Source organism: Chiloscyllium plagiosum, unplaced genomic scaffold (genome assembly GCF_037043375.1).
Source record: "Chiloscyllium plagiosum isolate Xiang-an unplaced genomic scaffold, Cpla_swu_hap1 HiC_scaffold_2, whole genome shotgun sequence".
Lineage (NCBI taxonomy): Eukaryota > Metazoa > Chordata > Chondrichthyes > Orectolobiformes > Hemiscylliidae > Chiloscyllium > Chiloscyllium plagiosum.
The window spans coordinates 128,516,704-128,543,607 of NW_028270140.1; the positions used below are offsets into that span (position 1 = coordinate 128,516,704).

At 40.6% G+C, this 26,904-nt stretch overlaps 1 protein-coding gene across 1 annotated transcript; it reads left to right on the forward strand.

The window, feature by feature from the left end:
* Positions 1-591: 591 nt before the first annotated feature.
* LOC122556142 (ufm1-specific protease 2-like) lies at positions 592-26,630 on the forward strand. The gene is made up of 7 exons (XM_043702637.2): positions 592-736; positions 2,997-3,180; positions 6,464-6,527; positions 9,413-9,567; positions 19,032-19,224; positions 26,130-26,273; positions 26,460-26,630. The coding sequence occupies exons 1-7, from the start codon at positions 592-594 to the stop codon at positions 26,628-26,630; spliced, it is 1,056 nt and encodes a 351-aa protein (XP_043558572.2).
* Positions 26,631-26,904: the final 274 nt, after the last annotated feature.

Below are 26,904 nucleotides of genomic sequence, written 5' to 3' on the forward strand. Positions count from 1 at the left end.
GCTTTGTTTGGAGTCATACCTGGCATAAGGAATAATGGCTGCATTTGTTGCAGGTATTCAATATTCGCCAATTGCCTGGATGAGCGCAGTTTCAAATACACTTAAGAAGCTCGACACCATCCAGGACAAAGTATCCTGTGTAATCACTGCCATATCCATATTCACTCCCTTCACCACCCAAACACATCTACAAGATGCACTGCAATAACGTACCAAGGCACTTATGGCAGTCCCTTTCAAATACATGACCAGTACATTTTGAAGGAAAAGGCAGCAAATGCACAACAACATTACCAATTGCAAGTTCTTCTCCAAGCCATACACCCTCCTCTCTTGGAAATATATCAGATTTCATTCAATGTTACCAAATCAAGTTTCTGGAACTCCTTCAAACAGCACTGTGAGTATACCAATAACAGATAGACTGTAGCTGTTCAAGCAACCCACCACTATCTTCTTAAGGACAATTAGGGATGGATACCAATGCAGACTTTGCCATTGACACACAGATGCCATCAAAGTATAAAACAAATTAGAACTGTACATAAATGTTCACATTCCATGAATGAGTAAAATAAACAAGTGTGTAACATGAGCAGCAGATTCGATACATTATTTAGATACGTGGATTACTTTATTTCAAACAATGTATTTCAGCTGCCAATTGATATTGAAGATATATTGTTTCGAATAAAGGGAGGAATTCAGTTGGAAGGAATCATCAACAAAACAGATGGTGAGTAAATTGCTTTAATATTTATGTTAATCTGGTCTACATTATCAATACAGACTTTCCTATCATTGAATAAGTTAGCATGCATTAAGCAATGAGATTTTCTGCCCTAAAATTTTGTAAGACAAGCTCAACAATTTTTTTTTGTTATCTTGATTTTGTCCTGTTGAAATTCTCAATACTTCTGTTGAAATTCATTCCCTAGGAAATAGCTATTTTTCAATGCATGTAGTTCACACGCCATGATTTAAGAAAAGTTATTTGTGAAATGTCATTTGCAACATTTGCATCACAGGGTGGTTGGGAAGGGGTTTGACACGCTTGCCTTCATTGCTCAGACCATTGAATATAGGAGTTGGATGCCTTCTTGAGGTTGTATAGGACATTGGTGAGGCCTCTTTTGGTGTACTGTGTGCAGTTTTGATTGCCCTGTGAAAGGAAGGATATTATTAAACTGGACAGGGTTCAGAAAACAATTACCAGGATGTTGCTGGGAATGGAGGGTCTGAGATACAAAAATGGACAGGAAATACTGCGAGTTTTTTCACTGGATCTGGATGTTGAGGGGTGACCTTATAGAGGGGCACAGCTAAGGTGAATGACAAAGGTCTTTTCATGAGAATGGCGGGGGCATATTTTTAAGATGAGAGATTAAAGATTTACAAAGGATATGAGGTGCAACTGTTTCTACACAGAGTGGTTCATATGTGGAATGAACTACCAGACAAAGTAGGCCAAGCACAGGCAGGTGGGACTAGTTTAGTTTGGGAACATAGTCAGCATGGACTGGTTGGACTAAAGGGTCTATTTCATTGCTATATGATTCTAAGAGTCTATGACTATAAAATATGTCTTTATCAACTGAGTGACTTCTCAGAAATCTTACTGCCCAATAATAATACTATGAATATTTTACTTCTATTTCTTGGTTGCATCTAATCATGCTATTGTCTTACTTAATTGACAATATTCTGGATCAATGCTAGCAGAGACTGGCCACGATCTGATTCAGGAGAAAGTGAGGACTGCAGATGCTGGAGATCAGAATCGAAGAGCGTGATACTGGAAAAGCACAGCCGGTCAGGCAACATTCGAGGAGCAGGAGAATTGATGTTTCGAGCATAAGCTCTTCATCAATAATGTAGCTTGTGGCCCAAGGGGGTTGAGAGATAAATGGAATGGGGATGGGGCTTGGAGGAAGGTAGCTGGGAATGTGATAGGTAGATGAAGGAGGGGGTGAAGGTGATAGGTCGGAAAGGACGGTGGAGCAGATAGGTGTGAAGGAAGATGAACAGGAGGACAATTCAAGAGGGAGAGGCCGAGTTGGAAGGTTGGATCTGGGATAAGATTGTGGAGGGGAAATGAGGAAACTGGTAAAATCCGCATTGATCCTGTGTAGTCGGAGAGTCCCAAGGCGGAAGATGAGGCTTTCTTCCTCCAGGCGTTGAGTGGTTAGGGTTTAGCGGCATCCAGGAACAGGACCTGCATGTCCTTGGTGGAGTGGGAGGGGGAGTTAAAGTGTTCAGCCACTGGGCAGTGGAGTTGTTTAGTTCAGGTGTCCCAGAGATGTTCTCTGAAATGATCCGCAAGTTGGCGTCCTGTCTGTCCAATGTAGAGGACCACATCAGTTGCACCAGATACAGTAGATGACATTGGTAGAGGTACAGGTACAGGTTTTGCAATTCTTCCAGTGGCAGGGCAAGGTGCTGGGAGTGGAGGGTGAGTTGGTGGGCGGAGTGGACCTAACAAGGGCGTTGTGGAGGGAATGGTCTCTCCGGAATGCTGACAGGAGTGGGGAGGGAAATATATATCTCTGGTGATGGGGTCTGTTTGTAGGTGGCAGAAATGGCGGAGGATGATGCGATGGATCCGTAGATTGTTGAGGTGGAAGGTGAGAACCAGAGGGATTCTGTCCTTGTTGTGATCGGATGGGTGGGGTTCAAGGGCGGTGGTGCAGGAATTGGAGGAAATGCACTGGAGGGCATCATCAACCATGAGGGAGGAGAAACTGTAGCATTTGAGGATGTTCTCTCATAGAACTGATCCTCCTGGGAGCAGATGCAGCAGAGTAATGCTTGCTTGTTAAATTCTGTTGCAGTGTCACAGCGTTTGGTTTGGCCCACAGTTAATATTTCAAAATGCCCAATTTGCCATTTACATAGCTACATGAGAATGCGAGTTTATTAGTACAGACATTACTGAAAACGTATTCGAGGCATAACTGCATTTACAACCTTCTTTTCTTTATCTTCATTGAACTCAGAAGAAGGAATTAAAGCAGGCTTTAAGGAAGCCATGAATGACCTGTTGTCTAAGATAGATTCAAAGGCTTTCGTCCTGAATTTTCTTGGTAGCCCATTGTATATGTGGCCCAAAACCCATGCCAGTACACATCCAACACAACTGCAAGAAGAAACTCAGTGCAAGAACATCTTAAACTATGTTACGTAAGTAGTAGAAAGAAATGTATAAATAAATAAACAAATAAATAAATACATGGATAGACCACTTAGACAGGTTATAAGGAGAAATTACTTTTTTAAAAATGTTTTTTCATGGGGTGTGGGTTATTTTGGTAAGGCCAACATTTATTGTGCATCCCTGGTTACTCTTGAACTGAAGACTTGCCAGACCATTTCAGAGGGTAGTTAGAGTCAACTACATCCTTCACTAAGAGAGAGATGAACCTGTGGAACTCTCTACCACAGGAAGCCATGGAGAATTAATCATTGAGTACGCTCAAGTCAGTAATGACATCAAGTGATGTGGTGAAAGTGCAGGAAAATAGAATTGAATTAGATCAGCCATGACCTAATTGAATGGCAGGGCAAGTTTACGGAGCTGAACACTGTTCGCCTGCCTGTATTTCTCATGTCTCCATGAATCTGGTAAATACCACCTTACTCCATCAGTCAATGTTCTTAGTTCCAGTACACACTCTACAAGGACTTCACTAAAGTGCACAGTGCGTTTATTAAAACTTAATAATAGGAATTTTGTTTGAACATATCACCCTTAATTCTATTCTTCCAGATTTGAGCTGTGTCTGGAGCTAAACAATATTCTCAGTAATATAATAATAAAATAATGGGCAGGTGTTTACAAATATAATTCAGAAGCTAATAGAAATAACTTGAGCTTATTTATGATAAGTAGAGAGAAGGTCATCACTTAGCTTCTGACTTTTTTTGAAATATTGATACTAAACAAACCTAGTAACTTGCTAATCACTAATTATGAAGAAACCAAAGCAGAATTGCTAGACTTTATTTGATGTTTCCTCATCTTGGCCATTAAGATTCTTTATGGAAAAGCATTTACCTAGGCTTTAAATTGTTCATCAGCAATCAATATAATCTATGCCTGGTGAGTAAGGGTTCATTACATTGTTTCACTTTGAGATAAGAACAAATGAGTAGAACTCTGTTTGTATTGACATTTTGAGTACTCACAGAATCATAAAATTATTACAGCTCAGAAAGAGCATTTGGCTAATCATGCCTGCACTGACTCTTCAAATAAGCATCATTATCTACAGCCAATGTCTTGTTTGGTCCCCATATCCTTGCACATCATTCCTTATCCAAACAATTTTCCAATGCCCTCTTGAATGCCTCAATTGAACCTATCTCCACTAAATTTCCAAACTAAGTATTTCATACCCTAACTACTCGCTGTGTAAAAAGGTATTTTTCTTACATCACCCTTGCTTCTTTTGCAAACCACTTTAAATCTATGCCCTCTTGTCTTGCTCCTTTCATGGGCAGGAGTAGCTTCTCCCTAACTGCTCAGCCTGCTCATGATTTTGAAAAGCTCTATCAAATCCCCTCTGAGCCTTCTTATCTCCATGGAGAACATACCAACTTCTACAATCTATCCTCACAACTGAAGGTTCACATTTCTGGAACTATCCCTATAAATTGCTTTTGCACTTTCTCCAAAGTATTCATATCTCTCCTATAATGTGGCACCCACAACGATACACAATACTCCAGCTAACGTCTAACAAGTATTTTGCACATTTTCAACATCACCTCCATGCTCTTGTACCTCCATGCTCTTGTTCCCTATGCCCCTATTAATAATACCAGAGATATAGTATCATGCATTAACTGCTTTCTCCATTTCTCCTGCCACCTTCAATTCTTTGTGCATATGTACATACAGGTACCTCTGCTCATGCACCCCCTTTAGAATTGTACCACTATTGTTTTTTAATGTTCTACCTATCAAAGTACATCACCTCACACTTCTCTCCACTGAACCTCACCTGTCACCTATTCACCCGCACCACCAACTTATCAACGTCTTTTTGGAATTCCACACTGTCCTCTGCAATTCTTCGAGGTTTTGTGTCATCTGTAATCCTTGAAATGGTGCCCTGCACATCAAGATCCAGATGTTAATATATATCAGGAAAAGCAAGAGTCCAATGCTGGCCTCTGGGGAGCTCTACGACAAACCTTCCCTTAGCCCAAAAATATTCATTACTCTCTGTTTTCTAACATTCAGGCAATTTTGTATCCATATTTCAACTGTCCCTTTATACCAAAACTAATAACTTCCCTCACAGTTCTGTTGTGATTTGATTTGATTTGATTTATTACTGTCATATGTACTGAGATACAGTGAAAAGAATTGTTTTGCATGCTATACAAGCAGATCACACCAGACAAAGTGCATCAGGGTAATAGAACAGAGTGCAGAACATAGTGTTACTGCCGTACAGAAGGTGCAGAGAGAGAGGGAGAGAGATCGTCATTAAAATTTGTGAGGTCCATTAAAAGGTCTGAGAGGTGACCTTATAGAAGTTTATAAAATCATGAAGGGCATGGATAGGGTGAATAATCTATGCCTTTTCCCCAGGGTAGGGAAGTCTAAAATTAGAGGACATAGGCTTAAGGTGAGAGAGGAGAGATTTAAAGGGACTTAAGGTGTACGTTTTTCATGCAGAGGGTGGGCTGTGTATGGAACAAGCTACCACAGGAAGTGGTGGAGGCTGGTACAAAATGTAAAGGATATCTGGGTGGGGACATAAATCGGAAGGGTTTAGGGGGAAATGGGCCAAATGTTGGCAAACGGGGCGAGATTAATTTAGGATATTTGGTTGCTATGGATGAGTTGGACTGAAGGGTCTGTTTCCATGCTGTACAACTCTGTGACTTGATGTAATGCCTTTTACAACCTTAGATATCCCATTTTATAGCCATTGAAAGCTTTTTAAAGTGTAGTCAGGTCATCACTGTTGTAAAATAGGGATGAAGGTAACACAAATCCAATTTAATTTGTCCTTTGTTATGTTCAATACCACTCCTGAGCATTAAAGTTCTGATAAAGCATCACAGTTGCTTTGAACTTGATTAACTCTGTTACAGGAATTTTGTAGAATGTGTTATATATCTTGTAAATTCAGTCTCTTCATACAGTATTAGATCAGCAAAACAAGCCTTTGATGGAGAAAATTAGACCCATAACCATGCAACCTGCATCCCAGCAGTGCACTAGTCCAACGTGTGTGGTCTGTTCATTCTGATGGACTGAACAAAAAAGAAATCTGGAGTTTCATATCTTTCTCATATCTTTTGTATGAATAGAACTGAAGATGTTTGAATAGTTCTGTCTCTGTCTTGTTTAATTCATTGATGTCAATATGATGGTACCAGATACCAGAATGTGAAGAGTCAGGCTCTATTTCTGTCCTACCTTATCAGTTTACAATTTTTGTTTCAGGCCAGAGGTCAGTGACTTACTTAAAAAGGCTTCCCAACAGAAATCGTTAAAGATTTTACCTCTGGTAGGCATGTAGATTTTATAACTTTTGCATTGAAACATTTTTTGCTTTTACAAGTATTTCTGATGAGACACTGTGTAATGACATAAAGGAACAGCAGTTGAGAGTGTGGTGCTGGAAAGCACAGCAGGTCAGGCAGCATCTGAGGAGCAGGAGAATCGACGTTTCAGGCAAAAACCCTACATCAGGAACCATCAGGCCGCAACATTAACTGAACGGATCAGTGCATCCAATTCCTTGTTAGTTTCATTTATAAAGAAAAATTAGGCTGACTGGAGGCTTTGTAAGCAGTATTTATTTCCCATTGATCACACACTGATCATGTAGCTTACGTCTCACAGTTCCCTGAAGTTCAAAATAATCACACTATTTCACCTCAATCCATGAGACTTCACACAATCTAGTATCAAAGTTAAGGATTCCCAGTGGTTCTCACCTCCCAACTCAGAGGCTAGGTCTGGATGAGATGCTGTTCTTAGGGTTGATGCAAACTCAATGGGCCAAATGGGTTCTTTCTGCACTGTGAAGACTCTATGATTCTCTATCCACTGTCCTGTCACCTCTATTGGTAGGTCACACTTACCCCAAGGATTGTTATGGATGGTACTGTTTCAGATATTGCTTGTAATGTATGACTGACTGAGTATAACTATGCAAGGATGTTCCTTGACTATGCAACAATTCCCCCAATTTTGGCAGTAATTCCCAGGTACTAGTGATAAGGGCTTTGCAAGATTGACTGGGTTCTGTTGTGCCCAATGATTGTGGCAATGGAACGTTGTCCATCTGCTTTCATTATTCTTATAAGACATGTTGTCACTTTTAATCCAATTGAGTGGCTTGAATTTAAAAGGGACCTAAGGTGTACCTTTCTCATGCAGAGGGTGGGGAGTGTATGGAACAAGCTACCATAGGAAGTGGTGGAGGCTGCTACAAAATTTAAAGGATATCTGGGTGGGGACATGAATTGGAAGGGTTTAGGGGGAAATGGGCCAAATGTTGGCAAACGGGGCCAGATTAATTTAGGATATTTGGTTGCTAAGGATGAGTTAGAGCCATAGAGTTACAAAGCATGGAAATAGGCAGGTGGTTAATCGTCAATCACATTGCTTTGATTTTAGATTCACATGGAGGCAGTTTACAATAGGACAACAGTTTTACTTTCCTAAAAGACATTAATGAATATGATAGATGGTGAATTCTCTCTGGTTGGAGAATGTCATTGTCCAGTACTTGTATGGTTAAAGTATGCTTGCCACTTAGCCTAAAACTATTTTCTTGTCCAGGTCTGTCTGCATAGGTCCAGAAGTGTCCAAGGTAGTGAATGGTGCTAAACAATATGTAATCATCAATTCTGATCTTATGATGGAATGATTAATAAATAACAAAGCAGCTAAAGATCCTTAAGCCAAATGTACTATCCTGAATTCCCCCAGCAATGTTCTAGTACTTAGGCTTTTAGCTTCCAACTACAAATATCTTCTTTTGTGCTAGATCAGATATCAAACAAGCGGAGTTTTCCCTGATTCCCACTGAACTCAATTTTGCAAGGCTGTTTGATTTCACAATGTGCCAAAATGCTACCTCAATGTTAAGTCTCTAGATCATTATACCATGCATAAAGATTACTAGTCCAGCTACATAAACAGTAATATTTCCATTTTTTTTGTTTTATTCCTTGAAAGTGTGCATGCAGGGAGATACCTGAGATAGAATAACAGTTCTACAGGGGCAGTCAGCAACATCATGTTAGAGCAAGACAGGCTGACTTGTTCCTGTTCACTGACTTGTCAGTGAATAGAACAAAGCAAATTCATTCATTCAGGAAGGAAGAGCAAAGAAATGTCAATAAATATGCCCCTTTTCGGCATCTGCTCAGATTACAATTTATGTTACTTTCTTGGAACACAAGGGGAGGACACTGGTAGTATATTTCCCTTTTCTAATGGTAAGACGTGTGCTCTGCCATATTATTAGATGAGGCAAAAGTGAGAACTGCAGATGCTGAAAACCAGAGTTTAGATCAGAGTGGTGCTGGAAAAGCATAGCAGGTCAGGCGGCATCCGAGGTGCAGGAAAATCAACGTTTCGAGCAAAAGCCCTTCATCATTCCTGTGTTTTTCCAGCACCACTCTGATCTAAACATATATTATTAGATTACATTAGTCTGGTGTTCAAAAGCACACCAGCAATATTCTTTGTTATGGGAAGGATGTTATTAAACTGTAAAAGATCTAAAAACGATTTACAGCGAAGCTACTAAAACTGGAAGGTTTGAATTATAAAAAGGGCTGGATAAGCTGGGACATTGTTTTCCTGGAGCATAGGAGGATGAGGGTGGCTCTGTAGAGATTTATAAAATCATGAGGGGCATGGATAGGGTGAATAGCCAAGGTCTTTTCCTCAAGGTCGGGGAGTCCAAACCTAGAGTGCACAGGTTTAAGATCAGAGGGGAAAGATTTAAAAAGGGACCTGAGGGGCAACTTTTTCACACAAAGGGTGGTGCGTGTATGGAACGAGCTGCCAGCGGAAGTGACAGAGGTCGGTATAACCATAACAGATATAATTATAAAAGATATTTAGACAGGTTCATGGATAGAAAAAATTAGAGGCATATATGCCAATGCAGACGAATGGGACTAGTTCAGTTTAGGAACCCTGGTCAGCATCAACAAGTTGGGCCAAAGGGCCTACTTCCATGCTATATAACTCTATGGCTCTAAGTTTCAAATACTTTTGTAGATTAAGGGCCTGCCTTCCAGTTTGATTATCTGAGTGATTCACTTGTTATCTGCTGACCTTATGTTCGCAGACTATTTAGAAGTTGCCAACCTTATAACTTAAAATAAATCCTGTAATAAATCCTGTATAACTATTTTTAACTTACAGAAAATAGTAAACATGGAGGTGCAATTTCAGATAGCACACCTTGGTACCGTTCAACAAATGGTTGTCCAACACAATAAGATGTCACGTGGGCACTTCAAGCTGACTCTTCCTATCGATACGCTAGTATTTGCAAAACCAGAGGAACCATTGGGAAAGTATGTATTGTCCAAAATGCTGAGTGATTTCTGAATTAATTTACTATGTTAGCAGTGCAATAATGTAGTTGACGGTCATCAATACTTGTTGATAAGATATTTCTTAACACAGTGCCTCCATAATCTCTTTAGCTAAATATTTTAATGATGCTCTTGTTTAGTTTCATTCTGTGGCTTATGCTAGATACTTTGCGCCAATGGAATGCCTTCTCTGGAAAGACACATCTCCATTTCTTTAACATTGGCATTTATTGAAATACTTTTTGGAGAATTTTAAGTTTGCTCTAACTGCTGTCGGCTGACTCCTGAACATCTATGTTTATCTATATTTTCAATGTTGAAGGTGAAGTGTGAGATCCATTTGAAAACCCCCAGCAAAGATTGACATATATCGACAAACCTCCTCCTTCAACTTTGGAAAGTGTGGTCTGTAATCCAAAGAAACACAATGCACTTATTATATTTAGACATTTTAGAAGTTCTTCTTGAAAAAAATGGCATTGTTAATAACATGCTAACAGCTTAAAAGAAGACAGAATTTTTCTGACAATTTTTAAGATCCAGCATCAGCTGAAAAGAAGTTCAGTGACCTCATGACTCTCTCAGGGTTCCCTCATTGCTCTTTATTTTTGGTTTGGTTTTTAAAATGATTCCCAAGTAAAGATCATATTACATTTACCTCTTTTCTTTTTTCGAAGTAGTTTGAAGGGAGCCAGTTTCTTTCTTAAAGAAACTTGCAAATGCTGAGTAGAAGTACAGCACATTTGCCAAATGTATCAAGTGAATGTTTTGCATTCTCCCTGTCTACTTAGTCCAGAGCCCTCATGACTGTGAACAACATTATCAAATCTCCTCTGAATCTTACCTTCTCTAATTCTGTTGGTGGTAATGCTGTGACTAGAGAACTGTCAGTCACTCGATTGGTTGCTCGCAGCATCAATGAAATCATCGATGTACCAAGTATCACTCTCTTGTCTGGAATTGGAAAAGTTTATGAATTTTGCTTCCAATATCCACCTCGCACTACAAACCAACCGACTCCCACAGTGGCCTTGACTATATATCCTCATACCCTGCTTCCTGTAAAGACTCTATTCCATTTTCCCAGTTCCTCCATTTCCACCACATCTGTTCTGCTCTCACCCTATCTCTTCCCTCCCACAATGATAGGGTTCCCTTTGTCTTCACTTATCATCCCACCAGCATCCTCATCCAGATGATCTTTAACCACCATTTCCACCACCTCCAGCAGGATGCCACCACCAGACACATCTTCCCCTTCCCTCCCTTGTCAACCTTCTGCAGGGACTGTTCCTCTTGGACACCCTAGTCCACTCCTTCTTCACTTCCAACACTCCCCCCAGCCCCATGGCACTTTCCCCTGCAACCGCAGATGGTGTAACACCTAACTGTTTACTTCTTCCCTCCTCACCAACTTCCAGACACATCTTCCAGGTGCTGCCGTGCTCTACCTGCACTTTGCTCAATCTAGTCTACTGCCTTTGCTGCTCACAATGGGGTCTCCTCTACATTAGGGAGACAAAGCATAGGCTGGGTGATCATTTTGCACAACACCTATGTTCTGTCTGCAATAAAAAGCCCTGAGCTGCCAGTTGCCGCCACTTTGCTCCCTGGCCAATGTCTCTATCTCAGGCTTGCTGCAGTACTCCAGCATAGCTCAGCGCAACCTGGAAGAACAGCACCTCAATTTCTACTTGGGGACTTTTCAGCCTTCTGGTCTCAATTTAAAGTTTAACAATTTTAGGGCTTGAGCACTTTTTCCCAAGCTTCCCCCCAACCCTACACACCAGGTCTTGTTATCACATGGCCTTCTATTACACACCACTCAATGTTGGCCACAATAGTCCCTATTAGCAGATATTCATTCTCCTAGGATGACCGTTATCCACTCCTTTGTCGACAACTGTGTTTCTCTCTTTTTGGGCTCTATCCCCACCTATCCTTTATTCCTTAACCCATACCGCCACCCGATCTTCTGCATTAAAAAACAACTTTTTCCTCGCTACAATCAGCTCTAAAGAAGGGTCGCTGGGCCTGAAACATTAACTCTGATTTGTCTCCATAGATGCTGCCAGAACTGGTGAGATTTTCTAGCAATTTCTGTTTTTGTTTCTGATTTCCAGCACCCGCAGTTCTTTTGGAATTTTAACCAAGGCATAAGATTGCTGAAGGATCTGGGCATCAAGTGACTGATGATGGGAATGGGATTTCAAGAGATGTCAGTCATGTGGGAGGAGACAGGGAGATCTGAAACAAGAGAGTCTGTCAGCGGGAACAACACTTGCTGATGCCCTCTGCTGGGCACCAATTATCTAAAACTGAGGGACCTTTTCTTGAAAATGCACATTAATTTTTGACAGAGCAGTTTGCATTGTTTCATCACACAGGGTGAGTCCCTTGGTCACTCTGGATTTCGTCCTTGACTCCTCAAAGACCCTATATCTCTCTCCAGCATGACCAGAGCCATCCCCTTCCCTTTCTATCTCTAGATGCATTGGAATAGCCACGAGGTTTGTGCTCTTCTGCATTAAACAGTATTGAAATTCAGCTCTGATTGTATCAACTGACCATTTTGTTTTGACCTATTCATTTAATTTCAACCCTGACTTTTGTTTTCCTGGGCAGAATTTAACGGGACCTTCCCATTGGTGTGCAGATGGCAGCAGGCAATAGAATAACCCTGTTGGCTATTCCATTGCTCTATAAATCACCCTTGACCTATAACAATCACCAAAGGCAACCTATCCACTCTCATCTCAGTTGAGATCTGCAAGTGTTTAATTAATACCCAGTTAACGGCTGTACCCATCTGACTTCAATTTTCAGGTTATCTTGAGGTCAGAGATGATGATAGACCTGGTAAGTTGTGTTGTTTAGGCCTCAGGAGGAAAAAACATCAGTACATAGCTCATTGGCCCTCATACCCCATTGGGACTCCCCCAGGGTCTCCAATTTTTGAGTGCTCCATTTAATCCCTTACTGGAAATATAGGTTGGAAGCGCTTTGAGGTGGAGCATCTTCTTGACTAAAGGGTAGAAATCTGCACAGTGGCTCAGTAGTTAGCACTGCTGCCTCACAGCATGAGGGACGTGGGTTTGATTCCATATCTCAGGTGACTGTCTGTGAGGAGTTTGTACATTCTCTCCGTGTCTGCATGGATTTCCTACAGTTTCCTCCCACAGTCCAAAGATGTGCAGGTTAGGTGAAATGGCCAAGCTAAAATTGCCCATTGTGTTCAGGGATGTGTAGGTTAGGTGCATTAGTTAGGGTAAATGTAGAGTAGTAGGGGAATAGGCCTTGATGGGTTACTCTTCGGCGGGTCATTATGAACTTGTTGGGTCGAAGGGCTTGTTTCCACACTGTAGGGATTCTTCTAAAAAAAAACCAATTAATGGCCAGCAGGATGTTAAATGGCTAAGTGGTGGCTGGCACCAGTGAGGATGTGGTCAGAAACACCAATAACGATGAATTTCTGACCCCCTCCCCCATCCCACTACAAAGCTTGATCGGATGGCTGAGCTCTTTGAAATGCAATTCAATCATCTGGTTTCCTATTACAAAGCTGAAAGATACATTTGAGCTCGGGGATAATTTCAGATACTTAAGGTATTCGACTCTGGAGGTTTTGTTCATGCAGTTGTGAATGGAATCTCATCATGAACATCTGGCTTAATTTCAAAGTTACAAATGGGTTCAGCTCAGTAAGGCTTAACAGTATCGTCTTTCCATAAAAATATTTGCAGGATAGACCTAGCATAGTGGTTTGGAAATAAGCATTGTTTTCACATTGAGGAGACCCTTCATCATATTATCTGGCACTACCACAATGCGAAATTTGATTTCTAACAGATCTAACATCTTAAAACTGGGACAGCAGTACTTCCTTGAACTAGAATCTGCAATATCATGGAGAACATCTCCTGAATGCTAACATTACTATCAAACTAGGAGTGTGCAAAGGGCATGCCAGAAGCAGCAATAGGCATACCTAAAATTCAGGGTATCAACCAGGTCAAAATACGACACTGGATTAATTCAATTGCAAACAGTGGAAGTATGATACAATGCACAGAGCTAAGAGATCTCGCAAACAACTGATCTAAGTTATATAATCCTGCCACATCTGGTCATGAATTTTTGTAGATAATTAAACAAATGGCTGTAGGAGGACGTAACACAATGATCCCCATCCTCAAGGAGAGATTTGATGAAACATACAAGATTCTTAGTGGACTTTATAGGATAAATGTGGAAAAGTTGTTTCCCTTTGTGGGACATTCTAGGACCAGGCCAGACCTCCTCTAAATATTTCAAGAGGGTAGCCTGACCCTAACTTTCCTAGTTGTTTTAAGCAGGTGTAAGGCAGACATTCCAGGAGTGATGCAGCTGGTCAAACCACTCAATTTATTTACAGATTACCGAATAAAACAAAGCAAAAAAGAACGAGTATAGAATAACAACCTATCTGAAAACCCAAGCAACTCTGTCACAACTTAATGATGCTGTTCAAATTTCCTGCAACATCTCCATAAACACCCGCTTGGCAAAAAAGGTAAAATTAAACACAGGTTCTTACATAAGAGATGTCAGAGAGAGAGAGAGAGTCAGCCAGAACACCTTTGTTGAATCAGGGAACCGCTTTACCCAGCAGCTTTCTTTGACTAGCATCTTCAAAACTAAACCAAACTAGAACAAGAAAAATCCCTGAACTGAGAGAACTGACCAATCCCCTTTCATTGCACAAGTGTTTTCTACAAAACCTGAAAGCCTTTTCTGATTCTTGACACAGGTAGCATTTGTTAGCCATTATTAAAGTAGCCAGTTCAGACAGTTTGGCATCTCTGCCTTTATGACCTCTCTCTTGAAAAAAAAAGATAGAATAACATTGTTAAAAGAGCTGCATTGTCACAGGTGTAATCTCAGAATAAGGATTTGCAAATTTAGTACAGAGATGAGGAGGAATTTCGTCTCTCGGACGGTTGTGAATCTGTGGAATTCTTTACCATAGACAACTATTGAGACCAGTTTATTACGTATATTCAATGCTGAGACAGACATTTTGTAAATCAGTAAAGGAATGAAGGGTTGTCGGGAAAGGCAAGGAATTAGTGTTTAGAATTATCAGATCAGAAATGATCTCATTGAATGCGAGAGTACTAAAGACAAGGGTGAAGACTCATAGCCATATTCAACCAGAAGTGCCAAATGGATGATCCATTTCAGCCTGATCTTGAGGACCCAAGCATTACAGATGCCAGTCTTCAGCCAATTTGATTCACTTCACAGGATATTAAGAAATGGCCAAATGCATTGAATACTACAAAGATTGTAGGACTAAAGACACCAATATTGTGTGCAATTCTGGTCTCCCTGCTGTAGGAAGGATGCTGTGAAACTTGAAAGGACTTAGAAAAGATTTACATAGATGTTGCTAGGGTTTGAGCTACAGGGAGAGGCTGAATAGGCTGGGGCCGTTTTGCCTGGATCATCGGAGGCTGAGGGGTGACCTTATAAAGGTTTATAAAATCCTGAGGGACATGGATAGGGTAAATAGGCAAGGTCTTTTCCCTGGGGTAGGGGAATCCAGAATCAGAGGGCATAGGTTTAGGATGAGAGGGGAAAGATGTAAAAGTGACCTAAAGGGCAACTTTTCACACAGAGGGGAGTGATTGTATGGAATGAGCTGCCAAGGGAAATAGTGGAGGCTGGTACAATTACAACTTTTAAAAGGCACCTGGATGGGTATATGAATAGGATGGGTTTAGAGGGATTTGGACCAAATGCTGGCAAATAGGACTAAATTAATTTAGGATTTCTGACCGGCATGGACAAGTTGGACTGATTCTGGCAATAGCATTGAATACTTACACTCCAAACTAATTGTGCTAATGGTAAAACTGTTCCAGTATAATTTCAAAAATGGCATCTAACTGGGAATATCGAAATTTGCACACCTATGCACCCTAAACCAGGAGAAGTCCAACCTAACCAATTACTGCTCTACCATCAAAGTGATGGAAGGGGTCACTGACAATTCTATCAAACAATACATATTCAGCAATAACCTGTTCATTGACATTTAATTCCAGTTCTGCCAGAACCAGTCAGCTCCTAACTCATAACAGTTTTGATTCAAACATGACTAAAAGAGCTAACTCAAATGACGAAGTCACTATGGCCACATTGAATGGAATATGGCATCAAGGAACTCCAGCAGAACTGAAATGAATAGGAATGAGGGGGAAAGCTCGCCACTTGTTGGAATCATACCAAGAGCAAAGAAAGATAGTTCAGGTGGTTGTAAGTCAGTCATCTAATATCAAGGTAATTGGTGCAATGATTTCTCAGGATAGTGTCTTAGGTTCAGCCCCCAATTTGTGGCTTTTTAGATACTGAAGGAGTCTATGTCCACATACGGTAAGACTTGGACAACATCAAGGCTTGAGCTAATAATGTCAAGTAACATTCACATTTTACAAATTTCAGACAAATCATCTCTTTTCTCACTAGTGGGATATGCTTATTGCTCACTGGCCAGCATTTATTACTTACCACTATTGTCCTTGAGAAGATGGTGATGAGCTGCCTTCTTGAGCCGCTGCAGTCCATGTTCTGTAGATAAACCCACAATACCATTAGAAAGGGAATTCCAGGAGTTTTATTGAACGATAGCGAAGGAATGGTGACATATTTCTAAGTCAGGATAGTTAGTAGCTTGGAGGGGAAGTTGGAGGTGGTGGTCTTCCTGTGTGTCTGCTGCCCTTGTCCTTCTAGATGTAAGTGGTTGTGGGTTTGGAAGGTGCTATCTAAGAATTTGTGCAGTGCATCTTGTCGATAGTACACACTGCTATTGCTGAACGTCAATAGAAGAGGGAGCAGATGCTTGTGGTTGTAATGCCAATCAAATGGGCTGCTTTGTCCTGGATGGTATCAAGCCTCTTGAGTGTTGTCAAAGAAGTTAGAATCTAATTATTTCCCTTGATATTTAATGGATTGCCATTGCTGAATCCCTTAATAATATTATTCCAGTTTCTTGATAATATCCCTGAGCTAGTTTCCTGATGAAGGGCTTTTGCCCGAAACATTGACTGTCCTACTCCTTGGATGCTGCCTGGCCTGCACCACACTCTCGACTCTAATCTCCAGGATCTGCAGTCCTCACGTTCATCTGGTTATAAATCATACCAGGTCGATGTTCAGGTGATACATGTTCAAATCCCACAATAGCAGAAAGTGACATTTGAATTCAATAAAAATTTGAAATTAAAAATGAAATTAAGGAAAACTAAATTAATGGCAATCACTTGTCAATTGTCATAAAAATCTGGTTCACAAACATACTGTAAGGAAGGAAATTTGCCATCCTTACCTGGTCTGGCCTATGTGACTCCAAACCCACTGCAACGTAATTGGACACTTATTTGTCATATGGGTAAATTGCAGATGAGTAATAAATGCTGAATAGGTTTTTAAAAACACATTGACCTGAAATAGAACTGGACTAGCCATATGGAGAAAATGAGGACTGCATATGGTTAGTCCCGAGTCGAAAAGTGAGACATTTCGATTTGAAGGGCTTGTGCCTGCAATGTTGATTCTCCTGCTCCTCGGATGCTGCCTGACCTGTTGTGCTTTTCTAGCACTACACTTTTAGACTCTGGACTAGCCATATGCATATGATGCCTAGATCAGCAAGTCAGAGGCTCGGTAGTAACTTAACTCCTTACTCCTCAAAGCCTGTCCTTGGTGTACAAGATAACTCAATATTATGATAGAGTTCAAGAGTACTATACAGGGTGGATACTGGGTATGATGAGAGATTGGAAGTGGCATGTCATTATTCATAAGCCACTGAATGCAAAAATACAGGTGAATTAAGTAATTCAGAAGGTAAATAACTTATTATCTTTTTTTTACAAGAGGTTATGAGTACAGCAGTAAAGAAATCCTATTGCACTGGATAAAGTAATGTAAGACTGTACCTGGAGTTTTATGAACAGTGCTTTGCCTCCATACCTGTGGAGGATTACTTGCAATAGATAGGGCAACAAAGACTGATCCCTGGCAAGGTGGAGTTTGGAAATGACAGTATTGGCCAATGAGGAGAGATTAAGGGGACTATCTTATTTAGAAGAATGAAAGATGATCTCATTAAGGCATACAGAATTCTGACATAAGTATATAAGGTAGATAGATTCAAGAATTACTTTTTCTTCTAGACGATCCAGAATCAGGGTAAGTGCCTCAGAGTAAGAGAGAGACTATTTTGGACTGAGTTGAGGAGTAATTTCTTCACTTAGAGGCTGGTGATCTTTGGAATTATCAACCCAAGAAGGTTATGTAAGTTGTGATTGTGAATATTCAGTACAGAGGTTAATAAATTTCTACATATGGGAAAGGATATGTTGTGATTGCTGCAGGAAAATGGCATGGAGGTAGAATATGAGTCATGATTTGGTTGCTTGGTTGAGCAGGCTCAAGCAACTGAATAGCCTACTCCTCCTTCTATTTGATTTTTTTTAGATTTTTTAGATTAGATTTTTTAATATTACTTACAGTGTGGAAACAGGCCCTTTGGCCCAACAAAACCAAAGCACCCGGAGGAAACCCACGCAGACACAGGGAGAACGTGCAAACTCCACACAGTCAATCGCCTGAGGCGGGAATTGAACCCGGGTCTCTGGCACTGTGAGGCAGCAGTGCTAACCACTGTGCCACCGTGCCGCCCCATTTGCTATGGTCAAATGAGTGGACGTGGAAGGTGAATGTCGGGGACAGGGTTTAAAAGGAGCACAAGGGTCTTGAGGCATGAAAGGTATGTAAGGAGAGAGAAGTGAGAGTAAGGAGAGAGAACTGACCTGAAGTCCTAGTGAATGACAATGGGGCTTTAAGCCTACCTACCATCCACTTGCACCTCAAGCCTGCTGTGGGAAGCATTGTCCTTATTCCAGCCCTTTCCATCAGGAATATGCCATAGACAGCATTGCAGGGTAGGAGGTGAGGTCATGACATTGGGAAAAAGCTCAACCTCCATGAAAAAAATCCAGTTCCTGGTATCAAAACCTGCCTTTTTTTAGATAGGTATAGATGGATTTCAGAAAACATGGAAATTCTGAAAATCTAAAATAAAAGCTGCAAGTATTATAAGTTATAAGTACTGCCATCAACGTTTTTAAAACATATATTCTTAAATGAATTCCGGTTGAACTTTGAAGTTGAGGAATTTGATAGAAAAATGAGGGAAAATAAGCCATAAAATCCCTGTTTACTGATTCTAAACGCTTTAAATGTTTCTGGAGAGAGCGGCAGCTTTTAGGGAAACTAAATGCTTTTGTACCCAATTTTGTGTTGAGATAAAATAATTTTTTTCTTGTCAAGTAGCATTAGTATATATCCAGTTATTAAGTAAGGTTATGCATTTATAATGTTTTTGTTTTTGACAGGCTACAGGATCAGTTTGTGGAATCAGTCACCACACAGGTATCTGCAATGAGTGATTGCATTCAGCGATATACAAAAGGAAAGACTGTTCCACAGCCGCAAACATTCCACTTCGAATTACCAGAGAAAATGTCTCTTACTACAGTAATATTTCCTGCTGGAGTCAGTGATGAAGCTCTGGAACTGCAACGGAAAGTACGGTTGGAGTCCTGGACAATATTCCCATTTAAACAGTCGGTCCCCATGAGTTTGTCTACTTTTCTCTTCATATATCTATTAGTGTACAAAGAAAGCAAAAACCATGCTTACATCTCTTTTCAAAGATAGATTTTCCTGAAACAAGTTGCTAGCTTGTCACTGGAGGCAGTGGCTTGAAGGGCATCAAGCATGCTTAGCTGGAGATTAACCTGCTCTTCCCTTCCCTGGCCACTGGCATGTCAGTTTCTGGGTTGAATGTTAACCTGTTTGGACATGTTACAAATGCACACCATGAGGAAGAATTCATAAGGTGCATTTGGGACAGTTTCCTAGAATGATATGCTGTGGATCCAACCAGGGATCAGACTATTTTTGATCTGATGTATAATGAGGCAAGCTTATTAAGGGCTGTCAGAGTAAAAGATCCCCTCAGAAGCAGTGACCAGACATGGTTGAATTTAGCATTCAGTTTGAGAAGGATGAAATTGGGTCAGAAACATCTACGATACACTTAAATAAGTGTAATTGAGTTAAGGATTGATGTCGGCTGTTTATGCTGAAGATCAATGGCAGCTATTTAAGAAAATAGCTAATATTTGATGCAAATACATATTCCAATGTGGAGGAAGGATTCTAGAAAGGGTATAAGCCAATCATGGTTAGCTAGCAAAGTTAAGAATAGCATCAGATTGATTGAAAGAAAAAATAAACAATGTGGCAAAAGTTAGTGAAAAGCCAAAGTTTTAAAGACCAATAAAAGACAACTAAAAAAAAAGAGAAGATAAACTTTGACAGTAAACTTGTAAGTAGTAACAAGAAAGATAGCAAGAGCTTATTAAAATATATAAAGAAGGAAGAGGGGAATCAAAGTGAACATAGGCCACTTAGAAATGAGATTAGGGAAATAATCCCGAGTAGATTGCTTGTTTCTAGCCTTTCAATTCTCTGCCAATCACCTGCCTAATTTCTCATTGTCTTTTGTTTGTGTCCATATTTCCCTGTTACTCATCTCGCTGTGTAGGTTCCCATCCTCCTACCACTCTCATTTAAACATTCCCAGACCACACTCACAAATATATCCCCTAGGATATCCCATCCAGGTGCAACCCAGCATATACTAGGTGATATGTCCCTGAGAACATGTCCCAATACCCCAGGAATCTGAAACAGCCATATGTTCATCTGATACATTATGCCATTTCTACTCATAGAGTCATGGAGCTATACAGTACAGAAAAGGCCCTTCAGACCATCAAGTCCACACTGGCATAACTACTACTATAGGTGTGCTAATCCTAATTTACTTGAATGTTGTGATATTTCAAGTGCTCATCCAAATTACTTTTTAGAGGTTGTAAGGTTTCTGGCTTCCACTACCTTCCGACAGTGCATTCCAGATTCCCACCACTCTCTGAGTGAAAAACAAGTTTGCAAATGACACCAAGATTGGTCGAGTGGTTTATAGTGAATAAGATGGTTGTAGGTTTCAGGAAGCTATAGATGGGTTGGTGAGTTGGGCAGAACAATGGAGATGGTACTTATCCCTAATTGAGTGCAAGGTGATGCACTTTGGAAGAAGAAACAAATGAGGGAATCCCCTTTGAACTCCTGCCCTTTACCGTAAAACTCTGCCCCCTTGTGATTGATCCCTCAACCGAGGGGAACAGCTGCTCTATATTCACCCTGTCTATACTTCTCATAATCTTACACACCTCAATCATATCCCCCCTTCAGCCTACTGTGCTCTAAAGAAAATGATCCAAGTCCATCTAGTCTCTCCTTATAGCTCAATTTCTCCATCTCACCAAACATCCTGGTGTATGTCCCCCTTGCTCCCTCTAGTGCTATTGCATCCTTCCCATCGTGAGGGAACCATACTACACACAGTACTCCAGGTGTAGCCTAACCAATTTTCTGTACAACTCCTTGCTCCTTGCTCTCTCTCTCTCTCTCTCTCTATGCCACGACTGATGAAAGCAAGTGTCCCATAAGCCTTCTCAACTATCTTATTAAAGTGCTCTGCCAACTTCAGGGATCCATGAATAATTAACCCCAAGCTCCCTCTATTCCTCTTAACTACCCAGTATCCTGCCATTCATTAAATATTCCCTCATTTGTTTCTTCTTCGAAAGTGCATCACTTTGCACTTAATTAGGGTTAAGTACCATCTCCATTGCTCTGCCCATCTCACCAACCCGTCTATAGATTCCTGAAACCTACAACCATCTTATTCACTATAAACCACGCTACTAATCTTGGTGTCATCTGCAATCTTGTTTAAAACTTCCCCCCACATTTTCATATATATGATTTATATATATAACACCAGCCTCTATTCACTCAAACAGCCTTCTACCACTACGCTTTGTGACCTGTTACTAAGCCAGTTTCTGATCCATCTCACCAGATTTCCTGGATTTATATGTAATTTAACCTTGTCAAACAGTCTCTCATGTGGGATTTTGTCAAAAGCTTTGCTAAAATCCATATAACTACATCAACTGAACTTCCTTCATCCACACACTTGATCACATTTTCAAAAAATGTTAAAAATTTGTTAGGCATGACCTCCTTCCGAATAAGCTATGCTGATTATCCAAAATTAACCCATGCCTATCCAAGTGGATATTAATTCTTTCCTTCAGAATTTTCTGTTACAAGTTACCCTACCACTGACATAAGACTCACCAGTCTGTAATTTCCCAGTTCATCTCTACCAACCTTTTTGAAAAGTGGAGCCCCATTAGCCATCCTCAGTGCTCTGGCACTTCCCCCGTGGTCAGAGAGAAATTATAAATTTGTATCAGAGCCCCTGCAATTTCTTGCCTCACCTCCCACAACAGCCTGGGATGCAATTCATCCAGGCTAAGGGATTTTTCTTTTTTAAGCCTGACAGAGCCTCCAATACCTCCCTATTTCCCTATGTCAAGCTGTGCAAGTTCCTCATAGTCCCTTTTCCTGAATTCCCTACCTACACTTTCCTTATCCAGAGTGAAGACTGAGGAGAAGTGTTCATTCAACAACCTTCCAATATCCTGTGGCTTTACACACAGGTTGTCACCTTGGTCCCTTTTGGGCCCTACTCTTCCACTGGTTAACCATTTCACTTTTCATAAAATATCGTAGGATTCTCCCAAATCCTGTTCACAAGTCCTTTTTCATGTCCCCTTTTTGTTTTTCAAATTGCTTTCTTAAGTTTCCTCTTGCGCTTCCTACATTCCTCTAGGGCCACGGCTGAATCACTTCCTTTGGACTTTATAAAAGCCTTCCTCTTCTTCCACATCCCGTCCTGAACTGTCCAAGACATTCAGGGTTCTCTGAACTTACTGCTGCTACATTTCCCCTTAAAGGATACATGTTGGAACTGTATCCTCCCCAACTCCTTTTTGAATGCCCCACAATGCTCTGCTGTAGACTTACCCACAAGGTTCTCAATCAACTATGACCAAATCTGCTGTATTTTAATAAACTGTGCCTTCTCTCAATCCAAATCCATCTTTTGCAGGCCATCTTTTTCCTTCTCCATAACAAATTTAAACCACACTGTGTTTTGTTTGCAAATACTAAGATGTTTCCCATTACCACATCGAATACTTGTCTGGCTTCTTTCCTGAGAACCAGATCCAGCACTGCATTGTCTCTTGTTGGAACTTATATGTACCGGTATAAAAATACTCCCATGAACATTTCAAGAAATCCATTCCTTCTAAACCCTTAACACTGTGACTAGCTCAATTCATGTTGGGAAAGCTGAAATCCCTTAATTACCCCATTATTACCTTTACAACTGTGAATGTTTACATAGTTGCTCTTCTATTTCCCTCTGATTGTTTGGAGATCTATAACACACTCCCAGTAAGGTGCCCCCTTAACATTCCTAAGTTCTAACGATAAAGCCTCGTTTGAGGATGTTTCCAAGGTATCATCTCTCCTTACTGCAGTAATTGACTGCTGTAATACTGCTACATCACCACCTTTTTAACACCCTCCTCTGTCTCACCTAACGATCCTTTGTACCAGAATGTTGAGTTACCAGTTTTGCCCTTAACCACATTTCTGTAATGGCAACAATGTGACACTCGCACGTGTCAATCCATGCCTTTAACCCATCAGTCTTACCAATTACATTTTTAGCATTAAAGACCATCCAGCCTTGCCTTACTGTCTTGACATTCAATATAGTTGAACTGACTCTGACTTGCTTCCTTTGCTGTAGCATGATGTGTCTCTATTTCATTGATATTCTGTGTCCCCTCCCCCTGCACCAGCAAACCTACTTGCAAGGATATGGTCCCAGTGTGGTTCAGGTGCACACCGTCCAATTGTACAAGTTCCAGCTTCCCCAAACAGTCCCAGTGATCCAGGAATCTAAAACCCTCCCCCAACCACCATCTCTTGAGTCATGCATTCATGTGTCCCATTTTCCTACTTCTAAACTCGCCAGCACCTGGCACCAATAGTAATCCAGAGATTACAACCACTAAGGTCCCCGTTTTTTAATCTACTGACTAGTTCCCTGAATTATTAATGCAAGATCTCATTCCTCACTTTGCCCATATCGTTGGTACCATCATGTACCATGACCTCTAACTCATCACCCCCCATTCATGATGCCCTGCATTGTTCAATGACATTCCTGAGGCAATACAACATCCTAGAGTCTGACTCTGACTCACGGGGCACTGGTAGCAATCCCAAGATCAATATCTTTGAGGTCCTGTTTTTTAACTTGCTCTCTAACTCCCAATGTTCTATTTTTAGGACTTCATCACTTCTCTGGCCTGTGTTATTTGTAATGATGTGGAGGATTGACTAATAGAAACAAGATGTTTTCAGGCTAGCAAGATGTGATAGTTGGTGTGCCAAAGGGGCCTCAGATATTTTCAATTTGACTTAGATAAAGGCACCAAATGTAAATGTTTTTAATCAACCTGTTAAGATATATTATAACACATCTGGAGTAGATGTGGCTTCCTAACTCGGAGGTAGGGACACTACCACTGTGCCACAACCGCCCTGAGAATAATCACATTGCATGATTGCTAATTTTGCTGATGATACAAAGATAGGTAGGAAGGCATGTTATGTGACAGACATAAATTGTCTGAAAAGGGTTGATAGGTTAAATGAGTGGGCAAAATTTTACCTCATGAGGGAAGTTTGGACAGACTACATCTGGATTAGATTAGATTGCTTACAGTGTGAAAACAGGCCCTTCAGCCCAACAAGTCCACACCGACCCGCCGAAGCACAACCCACCCATATCCCTACACTTACCCCTTCACCTAACACTACGGGCAATTTAGCATGGCCAATTCACCTGACCTGCACATCTTTGGACTGTGGGAGGAAACCAGAGCACCCGGAGGAAACCCACGCAGACACGGGGAGAATGTGCAAACTCCACACAGTCAGTCACCTGAGGCGGGAATTGAACCCGGGTCTCTGGCCCATCTGTATCCATTGTAGTTTTAATAGTGAAAAGTGACCTTACCGAAGCATCTAAGATCCTGAGAGGATTGAGAGTGAATGCTAAAAAGATGTTTGCTAATGGTGTACAGACTAGATTTGGAGACACAGTTTAAAAATAAGAAGTCTCCCATTTAAGACAGTGATGAGAACTAATTTTCTTCCCTGAGGGGGCCAGGAGTTTTTCAAACCTCTCTTCCCCGACAATGGTGGAGGCGAGTCATTGCAGTCCTAAGGTAGAGGTAGACAGATTCTTAGCTAAAAAGGAGTCAAAAGCTATTGGGGTGGGCAGAAATGTGAATGTGAGGCTACAATTAGATCAGCTGTTCTGTGAATGAGAGCTGTGAATGCTCAGTCATTGAACCTATTCAAGATAAAGAATATATTTTTGGATCCTTAAGGAATTAATAAATAATGGGATAATGCGGTAGTATAGAATGAAACTTATCTGTAAGGGAGATGATGGCATAACAGAGATATCACAAGTCATCCAGAATTTGGGACTAGTTTTCTAAAGACCTGGATTTGAATCTCACAAGGGCAAAATCTGGAATAATTGAATTGAATAAAAAGCTGGCCTAATGGTGACCATATAAACATTGGAGATTGTCACTTAAAACACCGAGTTGACTAATGCACTTTCGGGAGTGCAATCTGCTATCCTTACTTGGTCTACAGCAATGTGGCTGACTCCATTAGGGATAGCCAACAAATGCTGCAGTCATGTCCACATCCCATGAACAAATATTAAAAAAAAATTTAAAGTGCAAGTTCAACCATGAATGTATGAAATGGTAGGGAAGGCTTACGGGGTCAATTGGCTTTCTCCTCCTCATATATATACTCTTATACTGTATTCTTCATAATGTTAAAATTGGAGTTAAGCTATTCTGGAGCAAAATTATGAAGCACAATGTTTACACACTGAATTGCAGAAGTATGAAATTCTCCCAAAGGGCAGTGGAAGCTTAAGTTTAAGACAAGAATCCAGAGATAGACAACTGCATCTCGATGGAATAATGAATAGGAAGGGTTGAGAGGCCAAGTGTTAGCAAATGGGACTAGATTAGGTTAGGATATCTGGTCGGCATGGATGAGTTGGACGAAGGGTCTGTTTCTGTGCTGTAGATCTCTATGACTCCATGATTCCAAATATCTGTTAAACAAATGTATCAAGGAATATGAGCAAAGGTATGGAAATGAATGTGGTGTACATATTAGCTATGATCAATTAAGCAACAGCCCTGCCTAGCAGTTATTGGCTATGCTTTCATATAGGGTGGATATAGTGAGGACACCCAAGAAATTGCAGAAATTAGAGTTAGTTGGACTTTTGGCTTGAGTCTAGAACTATGTGTATAATTTGTAAAATAATATTTTTGAATGATGACATCAGCATCTTGCAATTGAGTTTTCATTTTTGATTTTTACAGGAATTACATGCTAAGTTTGGCCTAGAAAACAAACCCTTCTTCCGCCGTCAAATGACTTTTGATTTTCCAGATGATGAGGCGAAATCAACTTACTACAAAGATGTACATAAGTATATTCCTGCTCCTGATCCCAATGAGTTCAAGGTATGCAACCAATTTTACAATATTACATACTATTTAAGTGAATCAAAGTAACAACAATAAAAATTATTTGTCATTAAAGCATTCTTATATTGCATAATAGACCACAGGGTCAGGAAAATGATATTTTAACTCAATTATATACATAGCTGAGCTTACAAATGTTGTGTTTCATTTACTTTGAAATAGGTTTCTCTTATACATGGATCCTACACCTTTCATCATTGCTTGCAAGATGATGAAAACGACAGAGAATGGGGTGCGCCATACCATTGTTTGCAAGTCGTCATCTCCTGGTACTACTTACAGGGTTACATTGACACACCCGTGCCTCTGATTTCAGAGATGCAAGAAGTATGACAACCCTGTAAATTATTATCTTTTTGTCTTTACTCTTGTCTGGGATGTGGGTACCACTGCTCAGGTCATCATTACTGCCATTGAACCAGTTGATTCTCTGGGACATTTCACAGGGCAGTTAAGAGTCAATTACATTGTCTAGAGTCACATGCGGACTAGACCAGGTAAAGATGGCAAGGGTGAGGAGGAATTTCTTCACATGGAAGGTTGTGAATTTGTGGAATTCTTTACTGCAGAAGGCAGTTGAGGTGCGGAATTACATATATTCAAAACT

What these genes read in the sequence shown, in the direction of transcription:
- LOC122556142 (XM_043702637.2), top strand. Translation starts at nt 592, where the DNA reads ATGAGCAGCAGATTCGATACATTATTTAGATACGTGGATTACTTTATT. An exon ending in AACATCTTAAACTATGTTAC is followed by an intron (nt 3,181 to 6,463) that starts GTAAGTAGTAGA and finishes TTTTTGTTTCAG; the next exon opens with GCCAGAGGTCAGTGACTTAC. An exon ending in CGTTAAAGATTTTACCTCTG is followed by an intron (nt 6,528 to 9,412) that starts GTAGGCATGTAG and finishes TTTAACTTACAG; the next exon opens with AAAATAGTAAACATGGAGGT.